Source organism: Microcaecilia unicolor, chromosome 2, assembly GCF_901765095.1.
Source record: "Microcaecilia unicolor chromosome 2, aMicUni1.1, whole genome shotgun sequence".
NCBI lineage: Eukaryota > Metazoa > Chordata > Amphibia > Gymnophiona > Siphonopidae > Microcaecilia > Microcaecilia unicolor.
In genome coordinates, this window is record NC_044032.1 from 113,234,279 (window position 1) to 113,252,515 (window position 18,237).

The 18,237-nt window shown below is 42.5% G+C and overlaps 1 protein-coding gene across 2 annotated transcripts in view; it reads left to right on the top strand.

Moving 5' to 3' along the window:
* Positions 1-17,281, top strand: part of LOC115462273 — a 47,424-nt gene extending 30,143 nt beyond the window's left edge. For both annotated transcript variants that reach the window (XM_030192283.1, XM_030192284.1), the window contains exons 3-5: positions 4,129-4,297; positions 6,334-6,463; positions 16,877-17,281. In XM_030192283.1, coding sequence (XP_030048143.1) covers positions 4,129-4,297; positions 6,334-6,463; positions 16,877-17,138 — 561 coding nt within the window. In that variant the 3' untranslated portion in view covers positions 17,139-17,281. The remainder of the gene's footprint in view (positions 1-4,128; positions 4,298-6,333; positions 6,464-16,876) is intronic.
* The last annotated feature ends 956 nt before the right edge of the window (positions 17,282-18,237 follow it).

An 18,237-nucleotide genomic window follows, 5' to 3' on the forward strand; every position in this document is an offset into this window, starting at 1 on the left:
GAGTATAGCTGTTGCTCCTGAGAAGGCTCACTGGCAGGTGTCAAGATGTGTGATTTTCCTTTGACAAGGGTACTGGTGGTGATGCTCCTTGAGGCCTCAAATGTGTGTGGATAGCTAACTTATTATATAGGTACTCTGGTTCATTTTGTCTGAAGGCCTTGAAAATCAATGATAGAGTTTTAACTTTGGCCCTGAAAAGTATTGGTAGCCATACAGTTTTGCAGGAAGGGTGTTAGAAGACTTCAAGTAGCGTGACTATATAACAGTTGTGCTTCAACATTCTGATTTAGTTGGAGCTGGTGTAGACTCTTTTTGGTTTCACCAATATACAGGGCATTACAGTAGTTTAGCAGTGATGTTATTGTGGCATGGACCACTGTGGTTAGACTCTTATTTTTGATATATGGAGAAAGATTTCATAGTTGCTGCAGTTGTTTGAATTACAGGATCAATGTAAGTGATGAGTCTAACACAGTGGTTCTCAACCTTTCTTCCATTGTGACATACCTGTAAGATGTTCACATCCATGGCACACTGAACACTACAGTTCATAAATTATATAAAAGGGATTTTTTTTGTCAGCTGTTATTGCTGAAAATGATGCAAAGAAAGATAGTGACTACTGGATAGGGAAGAACATAAGAATAGCCATACTGGGTCACACCAATGGTCCATTTAGCCCAGTATGCTGTATCCAACAGTGTCCAAGCCAGGTCACAAGTACCTGGCAGAAACCCAGTTAGTAGCAACATTCCATGCTACCTGTCCCAGGGCAAGCAGTGGTTTCCCCCATGTCAGTCTCAATAGCAGACTGTGGACTTTTCCAGGAACTTGTCCAAACCAAAACTTTTGGAAAATATAGATACACTACATCAACCGACTCACTTTTATTCACACCTTCAAAGAAATTAAGCAAATGGGTGAGGCAAGACTTCCCTTGTCTGAAACCATACTGACTCTGGCCCATTAAACCATGTTTGTTTATGTGTTCTGTAATTTTGTCCTTTATAATAGTTTCCACTATTTTACCCAGCACTGAATTCAGGCTTACTGGTCTATAATTTCCCGGATCACTCCTGGAACCTTTTTTTTTTTTTTTTTTAATCGGCGTCACATTGGCCACCCTCCAATCTTCAGGTACTACAGATGACAGGTTACAGATTACTAACAACAACATTTCCACCAGCTCCAGCATTTCCAGTTGGAGCTGGTGGCAGCAGTGAACTTTGTGGGTAATAAGAACATAAGAATAGCCATACTGGGTCAGATTAATGGTCCATCTAGCCCAGTATGCTGTATCCAACAGTGTCCAAGCCAGGTCACAAGTACCTGGTAGAAACCCAGTTAGTAGCAACATTCCAAGCTACTAATCCCAGGGCAAGCAGTGGCTTCCCCCATGTCAGTCTCAATAGCAGACTGTGGACTTTTCCTCCAGGAACTTGGCCAAACCAAAACTTTCTGAAAATATAGATACACTACATCAACCGACTCACTTTTATTCACACCTTCAAGGAAATTAAGCAAATGGGTGAGGCAAGACTTCCCTTGTCTGAAACCATACTGACACTGGCCCATTAAACCATGTTTATTTATGTGTTCTGTAATTTTGTCCTTTATAATAGTTTCCACTATTTTACCCAGCACTGAATTCAGGCTTACTGGTCTATAATTTCCCGGATCACTCCTGGAACCTTTTTTTTTTTAATCGGCATCATATTGGCCACCCTCCAATCTTCAGGTACTACAGATGACAGGTTACAGATTACTAACAACAACATTTCCACCAGCTCCAGCATTTCCAATTGGAGCTGGTGGCAGCAGTGAACTTTGTGGGTAATAAGAACATAAGAATAGCCATACTGGGTCAGACTAATGGTCCAACTAGCCCAGTATTCTGTTTTCAACAGTGGCCAAGCCAGGTCACAAGTAACTGGCAGAAACTCAAATAGTGGCAACACTCCATGCTACCAATCCCAGGGCAAGCAGTAGCTTCCCCATGTCTGTCTCAATAGCAGACTATGGACTTTTCCTCCAGAAACATGTCCAAACCTTTTTTAAAATCCAGATACGCTAACTGCTATTACTACATCCCCCGGTAAAGAGTTCCAAAATGTAACAATCCGTTGAGTGGAAAAAAATATTTCCACCTATTTGTTTTAAAAGTATTTCCATGTAATTTCCTTGAGTGTTCCCTTGTACTTTTGGAACATGTAAAAAAATTGATTCACTTCTACTCGTTTTACACCACTCAGGATTTTGTAGACCTCAATCATATCTCCCCTCAGCTATCTCTTTTAAGCTGAAGAGCCCTAACCTATATAGCCTTTCCTCATATGAGAGGAGTTCTGTCCCCTTTACCATTTTGGTGAAGCAACAAGGACCAGCTTAATACAAGTGAATTTTAAAGATTGTTTTTCAACTCTGTCTTGACCGACCAGTGCACTTGGGTTCTATATTGTTGATTAGAAGTCATTCTGTTTAAAAATGATTGTTTAACTTTGTGTGAAAATAAGTTGGAATGCAGAAGATAAGACACAGCTGTAATTAATTTGGTATGTGAAGGGGAGGATGTTACTTGTTTTCGGAAGTTCAGCCTGGCCACCTGGACTTGGAAAACATGTGACCACATTCCCACAGTATGGCTTGCTTACCTATTCTCAAGCATTCTGTAATTTTCCTTAGCTCTGAACATGAGCTCTAAGCCTAATAAAAAGGGGGGCTTGTTACAGCAGAGTGGGGGCTCATCTTTGAGTGGACGCGCTGCGCAGAGGATCTTTTCCTGGTCAAAGAAGCTCCTTGCTCTCGCTGTGAACCAGCCCCCCCCCTGCTGATGTTAAGAACCTGGATGATGTAAGAACCAGTGATGTTGTACGTATATAATGTATTATTGCTTCCTTTCCTGGTCTAAGAACTCTTAGCATTGCTTAGATGTAGAGACCAGTGGTGTAATGATTGTTTATATAGTTAATCATTGTCTATATCTTAATCATTATAGATTTTAGCACCTCTAATAAAGGTTTCATTTATCTAATACAAATCCAAAAGAATCCACGGTAATTATTGAGTAGTCTGTGTCAGTGAGACAGGCTGTAAATCCATAGCAGTACAAATACGTGATTCCCTGATCCGCTCTCCCTAGCCCGCAGGCACAAATAGTTATCAAGGAAAGCAAAGGCTTGCTGTCTGCCACATTTTTGGTGAAACAGGTGTGTCCCAACCAGTGGCATAGCCACAGGTGGGCCTGGGTGGGCCGGGGCCCACCCACTTAGGGCTCAGGCCCACCCAACAGTAGCACATGTTTAGCAGTAGCTGATGGGGATTCCAAGCTGTACCAGCTGAAGACTTCCCCCTGATGGTAATGAAAATGGTGTGCTCCACAATACTGGCACCAGTGAATGCTCTGTTTTCAGCGCATGCCTGCTGAAGACTGCCAAGGTGGAGAGAAGCATTTTCCCACCAGCTTAGATATTTTGGGGGGGGAGGGGGAGAACACTTGCTGCACACCCACTTCTTGCCTAGGCCCACCCAAAATCTGCTGTCTGGCTACGCCCCTGGTCCCAACACACTGGTTGAGAACCACTGGTCTAACATTATCCCAAATTCCTGATCTGTGATTTTATGGGGAGTTCATACTTCCCAAAACAAGATTTAGAATTCAGGTGTCTGTCCACTTGTGTTAGGAACCCACAGATTCTCTGTTTTACTTGGGTTCAGGCAGAATATTTTGTCCTGAGTTCTGTTAGACAGGCAGTCTACCCAAAGCTGTAGGTAGATCTGGTTGAATGGATATGAGTAGTTGTGCAGGGCAACAAATAGTTCTTCAGATGGACAAGGCCTGTTATACCAACTGTTAGTCATCTAGCCAGTATTGTGATAGTTTCAGCAGTAGCAGAATAACATTTTGAATTATTATTTTAGTACTTTTGTGTAGCCTCTTTGTTCAAAGTACTTTGATCATAAAATGCAACTGTGAAGTAAAAATAATTATATTAAATACAGTTTATTTTAATAATTAAAGGAGTTCATATTACCCAAGTTAAAGTTTAATTCAAAAATGTTTGATAGTTTGGTAAAATGTGATTCTAAAGAATAATGTGACTAAATAACAATTTTCTTGATGTCTGACAGCTAGAAGACTCACTGGATTTTAAAGTTTCTAAACTACTCAGTTTTTTAAAAAATGAAGATGGTTCTGGTTTTGCATCTTTTTGTAAAGTTCTTCACGAGTTGGGGTATCAGTCTCTAGCTGAGGCTCTTCACGCAGCTGTGTTGGAAAGTGAGCAGATCCAATCTTCAGGTGAGCAGACTGCCAGCCGTACATGCCGAGCAGAATGGAGGTGAAATGAGTTTGGATAACAGTGATTGAGATATAGGGGGCATTTTCAGACTGTTTTTAATTTTTGGTTCCTGATCTACCATCAAATTGTTGTGCTTTTGAAAATATAGAAGACACATGAAGATTGTGCTGGAGTTGGGGATGTAGTCTCTTTTTACCAAGATTAAATTCCAGATCATACAATCATATATCCTACAGACTTCCAGCATAGGCAGAAGTATTAGAGATTTAGTCAAAGACATGCATATGAGAATGCGAAGTGGAATGGTTTGCAGGTGGCTCAATGTAGCTGTTTAATAGTTATTAGGGAAAGGGAGGACACAGAAAAACATATATGTATTTATTACTATTCCGTAAGTCTCTATATACCATAACTGTATTATGTACAACTTATTTCATGTTTTTATTGACAGCATCTGAAGCTTTTCTGTGGAGATTTATGCATCTGAGACTTCTTCCATCAGATACAAAATCCTTCAAAGCGAATGAGAAGCTCTGTAGCTCCAAATCCAAGTTAACAAACATCTGTGGCTAGATTTAGTAACATACGCTAATACTGTTAGCACACATGACTAATAAATAGGTCCCACTGCATAAAATGGGACCTGTGGTAAATAACATGCTGTATCACACTTCAGTAAATCTAGCCCTTGTTTCTCTAACTATATTGCACACATGCAAATAATACGCAATTATTTTGCTAAGATGACATGATATCACTGCCTTAGAAAACGGCACATAGTTTGAACCATGCCTTGATAAGAATATTTCCTGGCAGATTCCTGCTTTTGGTACAACACAGTGTACCTTTCAATACCCTGGACAAAGACCATTTATTCCCCATCCTTCACCCAGATTTTCCTCTAACACAGGGCTTTTCTTCTGATACTATGAGAACTTAGTGGACAAATGCAAAAGTGATGCCCATTGGGAAAAATAATCCAAATCATAGTTACCTAATGTTAGGTTCAACCTTAGGAGTCAACACCCAAGAAAAAGATCTAGGTGTCATTATAGACAATACACTGAAATCTTCCTCCCAATGTGTGGTGGCAGCCAAAACAAGAAACAGAATGCTAGGAATTATTAGGAAAGGGATTGAAAATAATACAAAGAATACAATAATGTCTCTGTATCTCTCCATGGTGCAACCTCACCTTGAGTATTGTGTGCAACTCTCGTCACCGTATTTCAAAAAAGATATAGTGGAATTGGAAAAGGTTCAACGAAGGATAGCCAAAATGATTAAGAGGTGGAACACCTCTCCTAAGGAAAGGCTTACAAGGTTAGGGCTTTTCAGCTTGGAAAAGAGACAGCTGTGGCGGGGGGGGGGGGGGGGTATGATAGAGGTCTACAAAATCCTGAATGGTGTAGAATGGGAAAACGTGAATTGATTTTGTTATATTCTTTCAAAAAGTACTAAGACTAGGGGACACTCAATAAAGTTACATGGTAATACTTTTAAAACAAATAGGAAGAAATATTTTTTCCACTCAACAAATAGTTAAGCAGAAGCTTAGAAACTTTTTACCAGGTAATGTGGTAACAACGGTTAGTGTATCTAGATTTAAAAAAGGATAGTAAACGATATTAAACTTGGGAGCTTGGTTTGGACAAGTTCCTGGAGGAGAAGTCCATAGTTTGCTATTGAGATAGAAATGGGGAAAGCCACTACTGTCCCTGGAATCAGTAGGATGGAATCTTGTTACTATTTGGCATTCTGCCAGGTACTTGTGACCTGGATTGGCCACTGCTGGAAGCAGGATATTGGGCTAGATCGACCATCAGTCTGACCCAGTATGACTATTCTTATATTCTCTTATGAGGAGATCTTAGGAGAAAATTGCCATTAAAAGTGGAAGCAAACCCTGTGGAACTGGAAATGGAGATTTATGGCCTGTAACCCTTGTAAGGGCAGGCTCCAATTCAGCAGGAAAAACTACTGAGTAAAAGTTGTTTGCCATGATATTTCAGAGTTATTTTTGTTCATTTTGAAGGTAAAACGCTATCTAACAAGAAGATTTTAAAAGTGCTACTTCTCCATCCTAAAGACAATGGCATAATGAAAGAAGAAAACAAGCGACTGATGCAAAAAATACAGTCATTAAAAAGCAAATACCTTGCAAAGTAAGTTTACTGAGTTGCTGCCATTACTGAACTGTAGAGCACTAATAGGCCTATTTGTTAAACTGTTTTCATGTTTCTGATATTATGGTTTGATCCCTAACTGTGGATTTTTACATAAAAATTTTAATTAGCTGTGTAAAAATGCAAACCTATGCTAATGAATTCCTTGAATGTAGTGCAGTTTGGTTTAATACTGCCAATGTGTCAGGTAAAATACTAGTACAAAACCTGCCTAATTTATGGCTACAATGTGACCATGTATATTTAAACCAGCTAATTAGCATGTATAAATATACATGGCTGACGTATGTGCATAGGTGTGTATTTTATAGGCTATGAGAGTACATTGTGACTCTCTTGAACTTGCCTACACCAGGCTCAGGTACAAGTATGTGTCTTCTTGACTTGGCGCATACTTGTGCATGTGGAGCAATTTTATAAGAGGCCTTTTACCTACGTATAAGTCATTATAAAATTACTCCCTAATTGCACCCTATTGCAGTGTTTTAGGAACCTATTTACTAAGCTGTGCTAAGCAATTAACATGGGAATTGGTGGATGCTAACAGCATGATGGCTTGACAGTGTAGTGTCAGTGTAGTGTAGTGGAGGAGTAGCCTGTTGGCTGAGAACCAAGGAAGCCAGGGTTCAAATCCTTCTTCTCCCACTGATGCTCCTTGAGATCTTGAGCAAATAAAGGCTTTATATTCTTTAATGAATATTTATTTAATAAAGACTGTATTAAAAGTGCTCTCAGATATCCACATTGTAAATAGATAAATTGTCTTATCTGATAATTTTCTTCCTTTAGTCCTACCAGACTAGTCCAGAACCTTAACAGCAGATGAGACAGAGAAAGTAGTTCTGTGTGATTTGCCCCTTAAGGGTACCTTGCAGCCTCAGAATGCTCAGTAGTTCAAATGACCATGTAATGGTGCTTATGTCATCCTTCTGGACAAGTGTCATATTCATCCATTATTTTTGCCAAATACAGCACTCTTATGCTCTACTGACCCACAGTTATGCAACTTGCCAGGAGCAGCCTCAATGCCTAATGAGAAGTTTTAAAGGTAATGCAAGCAGAAGTACTTCATACTGAGAAATAAGAAACGAGAACATTTTTAGAACATATTCAACTGATGAGGGTCTTTGGACTTGTCTGGTAGGACTAAAGGAAAGAAAATTTATCAGGTAAGACTTAATTTCTCCTTCCTTAGTGTCCATACCAGACCAATCCAGAACCTGTGGGATGTAGCAAAGCACTTCTCCATTGGGTGAGACCACAAACCCCTAACAGGAAATGATTCAGTACAACCAAAGAGAATGCTCATGTTCCCAGAAAGCATCAATGCTTGAATGCATAACTGGACGATAATGTGGCTATTCTGCTAGTATTGGTGGAGGAGACTGGATGCAATGTTGCCTACATAATCAAACACCTGCAGGACAACAATCTCAGCAGTCTCCATGTCTAGGCATCTTTTTACACTGTAGAAGTTGAGAAATCATTTTTCTGTAGCCAGGTCCTAGCAGCTCAAGGAGCAGATTTAGCTTTCCAAGGCAGTAGACACAAAAACAATCTAGCTACCCTGTCTTCATCGAACAAGAAGAGAATGGAAGCAATAGCCCAAGAACATTGCACCATGACATAGAGAAGATACCAGCATAGTGGAAATTTACACAAGGAAACCTTAGAACTGGAGTGACCACTAAAGGAATATGATGTTAAAAATAGAGAACTTTAAAAAAATTAAAATGGCGAGGAAAAGGAATAGAAAAGGTGTCTTTTCCCTACTTAGCGCAGTGAACTGTGCTCCTAGTGAGGACTATCTAAACTGGCTAGAAGAGAGGACCAAGCTGCTACTCAGAGTGAAGCACTTTCTGTGTTACCTCTGAATGAGTATTGTACTTCTTTAGGAATGATATGATTGCAACCATGAGTGTAGCCATTTAAGTGTATGTTTATTAGATTTTTGATATGCCACCTTTCTGTAGTACTACCAAAGTGGTGGTTAATGTGTTGCATACAGGTACCTCTTGTGTTTCTAGTGGGCTCATAATCTAAGTTTTGTACCTGTGACAACCTCTCCTCTCTTCTTCACCACCCTTAAACACGAAAAAAGAATAATCGTTAGGACATGCTTGCACTATTGATGCCAAATCCCCCTCCCTGACCTAAATTCTATCACACAAAAAATAAATTGTACCGATAAATCAAATCTTTAATCACATTTGTCTTATTTACCATAGAATACACATTCAATAAGCCCACTGCATCTCTTTCTTCATCTTCAAGCCTCCCCCCCCCCCCCGTGTCTTTCCAGAATTAACCTCAACCCATGGGGTCTTGGGGGCCTGTACTTACTGCTGACCAACCTCCTTCCCCATAATGGATCCCCAATGTTTATCTCTTTTTCTCTACTCATCCCTCCAAATACATACAACCACAAAACTTCCAATAATATCCAACAGCCCTTACAGAACAGGATAAGAATTACAATATTAATAATTTTATACAAGGACTCACTCAGGAGATACACTGAAGATCATATCAAGGAGCTATATATACATTAAATTTGATAACTTGTTTTAGAGCTGTATCAAATAGCATATTTTACTATTCAGCCAAATACGAATACCAAATATGAATAATGGGCATTGCGTTTTAACATAACAAATAATAAAAGAAGCAATGTGAAATCAGAGATCAAGTGTTTATTTCAGTAAGATTCAGCATCAGTGATGTACCTAGCTTGGTTGCCACCCGGGGCAGAGCACCCCCCTCCTCCAAGCACATCACGCCCTGCCCTCCCTCCTACAAGCAGTGATGGGGTGGATTGAGCAGTCACAAAGCCGCGGTCTACAGGTGTGCAGTTGTTGGCTCTGTTGGTCCCCTGCCCTCTCTGACATCAACTTCCTGTTCCGAGGTAGGGGACTGTTAGAGCTGGCAGCTGCACGCTTGTAGACTGTGTCTCCGTGACTGCTCAGTGTACCCCCTTATTACCTGTACCCGGGGTAGACCGCCCTTGGTATTATTCGTATTCAAATTTAAATCACTTTTCAGCTGAATACGAATAATGTATTCGTGGCCAAATTGAATTGAATATGAATATTCGGTGTAGTCCTGATACCTTTATAAAACTTCTCAAGGCATAGTACAATAAAATGGGAAATTACAGTATTCAAAGTTGCACAGCAAAATAATCAATTAACAACAAGCATAAATAAAAAAAAACAAATCTTCCTGTTCCTACTCATCATAGGGATTTTCACCTCCTTGTCTTTTTGGACCCACCCATCTAATAACACTCTTCTAGTTCCCACCTTTGTCAAACTCACCCCTCCCCCCCCCCCCCCCCAAAAAAAAACCACACCACATAAGTCATCTTTTGTTGAAAACAACCATAACTTGACCAGTTTACGAAACATCAGGTAAAGTTTACGAAACTTCAGGTAACCTAAGGTCTTAAATATAAGCAGTGAATTCCATAAAGCTTTCTGTCAGGTACACTGCAACTGAGCACAAGATGGAACTGACAACAGCACTTGCTGAGACAACAAAGAAATCTCTGTGGGACGTAAGACAGCAGCATTTCTGCTATATAGTTTAGTTTTTGAAGATTCAAAACCCGGAAAACCATTCACAAAACTTTTTAAAATGTAGACCTATATTCAACAGGCAGCCAATGCAAACATCTCAAAAACAGGGGTGATATCTGACTACTCTGTCTCTGTTAATAATCTGGCCACAGTATTTTGCACTATTTGTAACCACTATAACTGCCTTTAGGAAGCCCTACATATAGAAAGCACAATAATCAAATTGAGTAGGAATCAAAGTATGTATCAAGGTGGCAACATCATCCTTCTAAAGAAAGAACTCTTGAACAAATGCTAACTGGCAAAGCAACAACTACTGAAATTTGTTTATCAAGATTCAGTTTTGAATCCAAATAAAATCCCAAATTCTGAACAGTATTTATTTTAAAAGAAATACAGCAACATAGTAGGTTGGACCTCCAAAACCTATCTTTTTAACTAAACCACATACATTATGATTTAGCAGGGTTCAGCCTAAGGGGCCCTTTTACTAAAGCTTAGCATGTGCTAAATGGAATTAGTGTGCCCTTAATGCTAAGAAATTAATTTTATACCTATGGACTTCCTAGCATTTAGCCCACGCTAATTCCGTTAGTACATACTAAGCTTTATGGACGTGGATGGACGTCCAAGTGCCGATTTATGTCAAAAGATGGACGTCCTCTCTTTCGAAAATGAGCCTGATAGTCATTTGTAAATCTGTCTTATCAAAGAACTAGAAATTAAAATTCATGCTGTGTTCCTTGCTTTTTTCTGAAGCCAAGACAAGGATCATCTTGTTTACGATACTGGGAGTATAACAAATTAGACACAGAAATAGGAAGAGAACCATACTAGTAACCACACTTGTAATTTGCTTACTGAGGCCCAGATGCACTAAGTTCCCCGTTAAGAATCCATCTGTATTTTCAAATCGGTAAAAATTACCGATTTAGAAATACAGATGGATTCCCAACGAGAATCGCATGCAAGTGAGCTACTTGCTGCTTTTGTGAACATGGCTCATTTGCATGCGATGGGGGGAATCCGGTCGGCCAGCTGAGCATGCACAGAGCAGCCAGTTGCTAAACATGGCTGCTGTGCACATGCCACAGATGGCTTTCATACATGCTGTAAGGTCTCCACCAATGGGAGACTCTTGGAAAAGTCTCCTGCACCGGGAGACTCTTGAGTCCGTAGGCCCTTTAGCTGAGCTGTGTGCTGTAATCCACTGCTAAAGAGCACACGGCAATCCACAAGGTCAGATCATTATACTTTATTGTAATCTCTTTATGTCAACTGCTACTCCAAAGGTAGTTCCCACCACAGCATTTCTCAAGAAGCATAGCGGTTCAACAGCATAGTATTCAAAACAACACACAAAAAAACCAAAAGGTTCCAAAATCTTAGCAGTTCATATAAAGCAGTTATGCAAAGCAATTCTTCAAACAAAGTAGCTCAAAAGGGCTCAAACTCCCAGCAGTTCATGTATAGCAGGTATGCAAAGTAATTCTCCAAACACGGTATCTCCAGAAAGGGTTCAAACCCTCCCCAGCAGTTCATGTCAGCAGTTAGGCAAAACAATTCCCCAAACACAGCAGTTCAGAAAGGGTTCAAACTCCCAGCAGTTCATGTATAGCAGTTATGCTCAAAACCACCACTCTTCCTCTCTCCCTTTCAAAACAAATCAACCTAGGGAGAGTGGCAAGGGTCCCTCCCCAACCAGGCCAGCATTATACCCTGACCAACCCCCGCATGACCCTTCCATGGTAAACCTGTTCTCTCAGCTCCCCTCGTGGGATAGCCACCTTTTCCCTTCTACCAGGCTCTCCTCCCAAGCAGCCCTCTCCTATTTCACCTCCTTTCCTTCCAGTTTAGTCAAAACAGCAATCTCCATCGGCTCCTCTTGCTCTAGTTCTTCCTCCTTTTCTTCCCCTTGCCAGTCCATATGTTCCTCCCCACCAGTGGCGTAGCCAGACTGCCAATTTTGGGTGGGCCTGAACCCAAAGTGGGTGGGCACAAAATTTTCTCTCTACCCCCTTCCCCCAGCAAAATGTAGTCACACTAATCAGATGCATTTGTCACACAGGGGTAAAGTGCTGCTTTTCAGTTCATCAGGTTTCAGAAAATAATTTATTTAATAGCCTAACACCCTTTTCAATAAGCTTTCAGAGGCCAAAACCTCCTGCCTCAGGTCAGTATAATGCTGTTATGGTATCCTATCCTGATCTAAGGAAGTATTGGTCTCTGAAACGTTATTAACACAGGTACCATATTACTTTATCCTACATTAAAAATAAAATTATTTTCTTTACCTTTGTTGTATGGCCATTTACTTTTTCTCATTGTGTTGCTCCCAGTCTCTAGATTCTGCTTTCCTTCATTTTCGCTTAACTCTTCTACGCCATTTGTAATTTTTCTCTCCTTTTTCTTTGCTTTCTTCAATATTTTTCAGCCTCTCTCTGTCCAGATTGAATTCATTCTTACTATCCATTCTTTAATTTCCTTCTTTTTCCTTTAACTACCTATGGCTTTTCATCTTTTTCTCACCCTTGTTCTCCCCATGTCCCTTCCTCTTTTTCTCCAGTCTTTCTTTACTCCCTTTTTCCATCCAGCAGCTCTCCTCTTTCTCTCCCTGTCCTTCTAATGTCTCCCCTCTTTCTTTCTGCATCCTTCCATCCAGTGTCTCCTCTTTCTCCCTTCCCTTCCATCCAGTGTCTTCCTTCTTTCTCTCCCCATCTTTCCACCCATCTACCTTCTCTCCTGATCCTTCTATCTAATGTGTCTCTCTATCTCTCTACTCTTTTCTGTTCAGTGTCCCTTCTCTCTCCACATCCTTCCAGTCTCTCCCCTTTCTCTCTGCATCCATTCATCCATCTCCCTCTTTCTCTCCCTATCCTTCCATCTGTTTTCCCTCTTTCTCTCCCCATCCTTCCATCCGTCTACCCCCCTCTCCCGATTCTTCCATCCAGTGTCTCTCTCTATCCCATTCTTTCCCTCCAAGCCCGCCCACCCAACACAGACCTGCCAAGTCTCCCATGAAACACGAGGCGCCAGCTCCCATTTTCGGCCACTGCTGCTTCTCCTGTTGAGCAGCAGCAGCCGCTACAAAAACAAAAAGCTAATTAAATAACCAAAAATGTTTTTAAAAAGCAAGCGCCGCACCACAGGCAGCCATCAGGCATTGGCTGTCGGCTTTGCAGCCGCTCCTCTCGCCTCTCACATCACTGCCCCTGGAGTAGGACCCCGGAAGAGCGCAGTGACATGAGAGGCGAGAGGAGCGGCTGCAGAGCCGACAACCAATGCCTGATGGCTGCCTGCGGTGCCGCGCTTCCTTTTTAAAAACATTTTTGGTTGTTTAATTAGCTTTTTGTTTTTGTACCGGCTGCTGCTGCTCAACAGGAGACGCAGCAGTGGCCGGAAATGGGAGCTGGCACCGTGTGTTTCGCGGGAGACTTGATAGGTCTGTGTTGGGTGGGCGGGCCTGGAGGGAAAGTGACTGGGCCTGGGCCCGTCCAGACTCGCCCGTGGCTACGCCCCTGCTCCCCACACCCACTCAGCTGCTCTCCATTTGCTTGATTGGGCAGGTTCAGAACTCCTTCCCTCATCCTGGCTCTCTGGGACAGGTTTTTCCAACTCCCTTCTCCTGACCTCCTCTGGGGGCTGTTGGGGATTGAAGTCCCTGTTTCTACCATGGGACCTACTCAGGGGCTGCTGGGAATTGTAGTCTTTTCCTTTTCTCCAGTCCCCCAGGGGAAAAGACTCCTTCCTTTCTCTACCCAGTCTCCCTCCCTCTCGAGCCTCCTCATTCCTCCATGTGCCTTCATTCTCCCTCTCACCCTCATATTTCTCACAACGCAGACAAGCTCTGTGTATGAAAAAAGTATTTTTTGTTTGTTTGTTTCCCACTCGGGTGCCTGAACGCTGGTGCCTGCTGCTGGCCTGTACCCCATCGGAAGAAAGTGGTCTGGATAGCCGCCGCCTTACAAAAAGTTTGGCTGTTCTTTGGAGTTTCCCCTACTTCTGCCAAACTTTTTCCTGCTGAGCCCACGTACATCTCACCCACCCCTGTGTCCTCTCATCCCATTGTAGTAGTGACTAGGACCTCACTTTCTACTGCTTCAGGGCTCGGGGAGGTTGCGGTTTTTCTCTTTAGAGTTCTCCTTATACTGAATTCCTGAAGAATTACTTGAAGGTTTTGTGTCTTGTTGTGGCTCAGTGGGGGGGTTAAAGGCCTTTTATTCAGTGCTTGTCAATTGAGGAAGTAAACAAAAAAAAAAAAAAGAAGAACTGCTCTGCGAGGATCCGGATGATTCTGACAAGTTGAAATTCTTCCCTCCACCCAGTGGTGTGCTGGTAAAATTTTAACAGGCTCTCTCCCCGGTCCACCTCGGCACCCCCCGTCCACCACTGCACCCCCCCCCCCAATCCACCTCTGCGCCCCCCCATCCACCTCTGCACCCCCCCCCCAAAAATTGCAGAGCTAGCTATAGCCGGGGGGGGGGGGGGCAATGCATTACTCTCTCCAGGAAAAAAAAAATTAAATGATCCCAGGTTCCAATCTAATTCATGTTTAATATGGGATAAAATGCCATAAATAAGTAAATAAATATAAACTTTTAATGTTCAGCACCTGATTCTCAAAGTGGACTTATTCCAAACACTATAATGAAAATAAAATTATTTTTTTTCTACCTTTGTTGTCTGGTGACTTTGTTTCTCTGATCATGCTGGCCCAGTATCTGATTCTGCTGCTCTCTATCTGTTCCCTTGACTCCGTTTCCAGGGCTTCCTTTCCATTTATTTCTTTTCTTTCCTCCTTTCTTCTTCATTTCTGGTCCTCTGCAGACTTGACTGTACAGTGGATCCAGCTTCTGCCTATTTTCTCCATCCATGTGCAGTTTCTCTCCTCACTTCCTTTTCCCTCATCTAATCTCCTTCCTCTGTCTTCCCTCCATGTCCAGCATTTCTTCTCTCTCCCTTCCCTCCCCTCCATCCATGTCCTGAAACTCTCCTCTCTCCCCTGTCCTCCTCTATCCATCCATACCCAGCAATTCTCTTCTCTCCCCTGCCCCCCTACCCATCCATGCCCAGCGAATCTCCTCCCTCCCCTGCCCTCCCCTCCCGCTCCCATCCATGTCCAGCGATTCTCCTCCCTCCCCTGCCCTTCCCTCCCACTCCCATCCATGTCCAGCGATTCTCCTCCCTCCCCTGCCCTCCCCTCCCGCTCCCATCCATGTCCAGCGATTCTCCTCCCTCCCCTGCCCTCCCCTCCCGCTCCCATCCATGTCCAGCGATTCTCCTCCCTCCCCTGCCCTCCCCTCCCGCTCCCATCCATGTCCAGTGATTCTCCTCCCTTCCCTGCCCTCCCCTCCCGCTCCCATCCATGTCCAGCGATTCTCCTCCCTCCCCTGCCCTCCCCTCCTGCTCCCATCCATGTCCAGCAATTCTCCTCCCTCCCCTGCCCTTCCCTCCCGCTCCCATCTCATGTCCAGCGATTTTCCTCCCTCCCCTGCCCTCCCCTCCCGCTCCCATCCATGTCCAGCGATTGCCCTTCGCCCCCACCGTCCCCTCCCGCTCCCATCCATCTTTTTTAAATACCTCCTCGCTGTTGAAGCGCCGCGATAAAGTCCTGCTGCCTGTCTCTAGCTTTCCCTCCCTGTTTGCTGCAGTTCGCGTGAACTTCGTGCCCTTAGTCCCGCCTTCTGATGTATGACTTCAGAAGGCGGGACTAAGGGCACGAAGTTCACGCGAACTACAGCAAATGGAGGAAAAGCTTGGGCAGCAGCAGCAGGGCTTTAATGCGGCGCTTCAACGGCGAGGAGGTATTTAAAAAAGATGGATGGGAGCGGGAGGGGACGGTGGGGGCGAAGGGCACTCGCTGGGCATGTTTGGGAGCGGGAGGGGAGGTAAGCATGGCGCCCTCCTGCCATGCTTACCTCCTGCAATGGATCCGGCTCGCCCCAAACAACAACCGGCTCGCAAGAGCTGTCAAAATTTAACAAGCGGCTCTTGCGAGCCAGAGCGAGCCGGCTCCAGCACACCACTGCCTCCACCCCTTCACGCCGCTTTTCAGTTGTCATTCTAGGCAGTACCAACAGCTTCTGACCACCTGTTAAAAATGTTGACAGTAAAGGTAGGGGCTGCTTCTTGCATCGGGTTGGAAAACACCTGTGCATCACTTTGCATGCACATTTGTATAGTAATTAGCTTGTTACAATAGCTTTGCATACAACTTTCGTTAGCTGCTACCTTGATAGGAAAATAGCTCAGAGAACCTCTTTGTGCATTACTCCTTGCACGCTAAACCGGCTAAAACTGGTATAAAAACCACGTTGCTGGCTCGTTAGGTTTTGTGCATCTGGGCCTCAGTAAAAAAAATTTTAAGATAACATGTAAGCAACACTGATGATTTAGTATGCTTGTATAACTTACCCATTTATCTTCTGTATTTCCCAAGTGCTTCTGCTGTTTAAGAGAGGAATGGTTGCAAAACCTGCTATTGGTACTATCAAATTTGGTGTAATATATTTTTTATTTTATTTATTTTAGTTACATTTGTACCCCGTGCTTTCCCACTCATGGCAGGCTCAATGCAGCTTACATGGGGCAATGGCGGGTTAAGTGACTTGCCCAGAGTCACAAGGAGCTGCCTATGCCTGAAGTGGGAATTGAACTCAGTTCCTCAGTTTCCTAGGACTAGGGTCCACCACCCTAACCACTAGGCCACTCCTCCACTCCATAGTTAGCTGTAGCTGTCTGAATCAGACTTTATTAGAATGAATTGAATTTGTGATGTCAGAACTGCTATATAAACTAATTTGTTCTCTTTTAGCTTAGAGCAACTGGAGGAGAGACTGGCCTTGGTTAGATGGCAAAAAGACTTGACTGTAAAAGAGCGAAATATCACCATGAGTGAAAATGAAGAACTTCAAAACCTGAACCATGAGCTGCAGGCCCTTATTAGAAGATTGCAGAGCAGCACAATCAAAGTACCTTTGAAGGATCTGGGCTTGAGTGTTGATTTCTTGCCTGTTAAGGCTAGTAGGGCTGAGAGAGTAAAACATTTAGGTCTTTTCTTTCGTGAAGGTTTATGATAAAAAGTTTACACAAACCATTTCAACCTCTAGGTCATCTGTACTACATGGATCATGATTCAGACAGTTAGAAAACCAAATTTTACATTCCTATACTCACAGACTTGTTTAAGCAGTGCGAACACAGGGTTGTGAAACCTGCAGACACATTGAGGCTCATTTTCAAAGCACTTAGCCTCCCAAAGTTCCATAGAAACCTATGGAACTTAGCCTCCCAAAGTGCTTTGAAAATATGCCTCATTGGCTCTTTGATACTGAGCAATGTATGTAACCTTCCATTGCGACCTTGAATTGTATTTCTCTATGGCCTTGCAACACCTTGATTTATCTTGTGTGGCATGCTGTCCTTCTATAGATGTATGTGGTCATTAAGTATTATTATTACAGCCCAGTACAAATGAAATTACCAGTTTAATAACAATTTGTGTGTAATTTATGTCTTGCAGTTTGCATGTGGAACATGGAGCTTAAGTTAGGGTTAATGGGATCACTCTCAAATCCATTATGGATTCTTAAAAGGTCTTTTATATATTTTACTCTTGGCATTTATGTTAAACTTATGTGACTGTGTGACCCATTTGTTATGGCTTTGCTCTGACAATTCTTTCATTGTGATGAATGTGATACAGAATTGAATTTTACTTTGGCAAATGTAATGCTTTATTGAAATTAATTTATTCTTTAGACCTATAGTATAGATATACAGTAAAATGGCCATTTATACCACTTGTGAAAAATGAGGTCATTAGAAAGGTGTCAATACAGTATTTTTAAATAACAGAGAACTGTGTATATGGAGACACAGAAATGATAGTAGATAAAGATCATAGGTACCAACTACTAATCTCTTCTAGCCCTTCCTTTTCCTTAAAGACTATTTGTGCTTGTTCCATGCTTTCATGAGCAGATATAGTCCTTGTCTCCACCATCTCTACTGGGAGTCTGTTCCACGTGTCGTCCAATTTTTACGTAAATAATAATTTCCTTATTTATTTATTTATTTGTTGTATTTGTATCCCACATTTTCCCACCTATTTGCAGGCTCAATGTGGCTTACAATGTTCCATCATGGCATTCGCCATTCCAGAGTAAAAAGGTA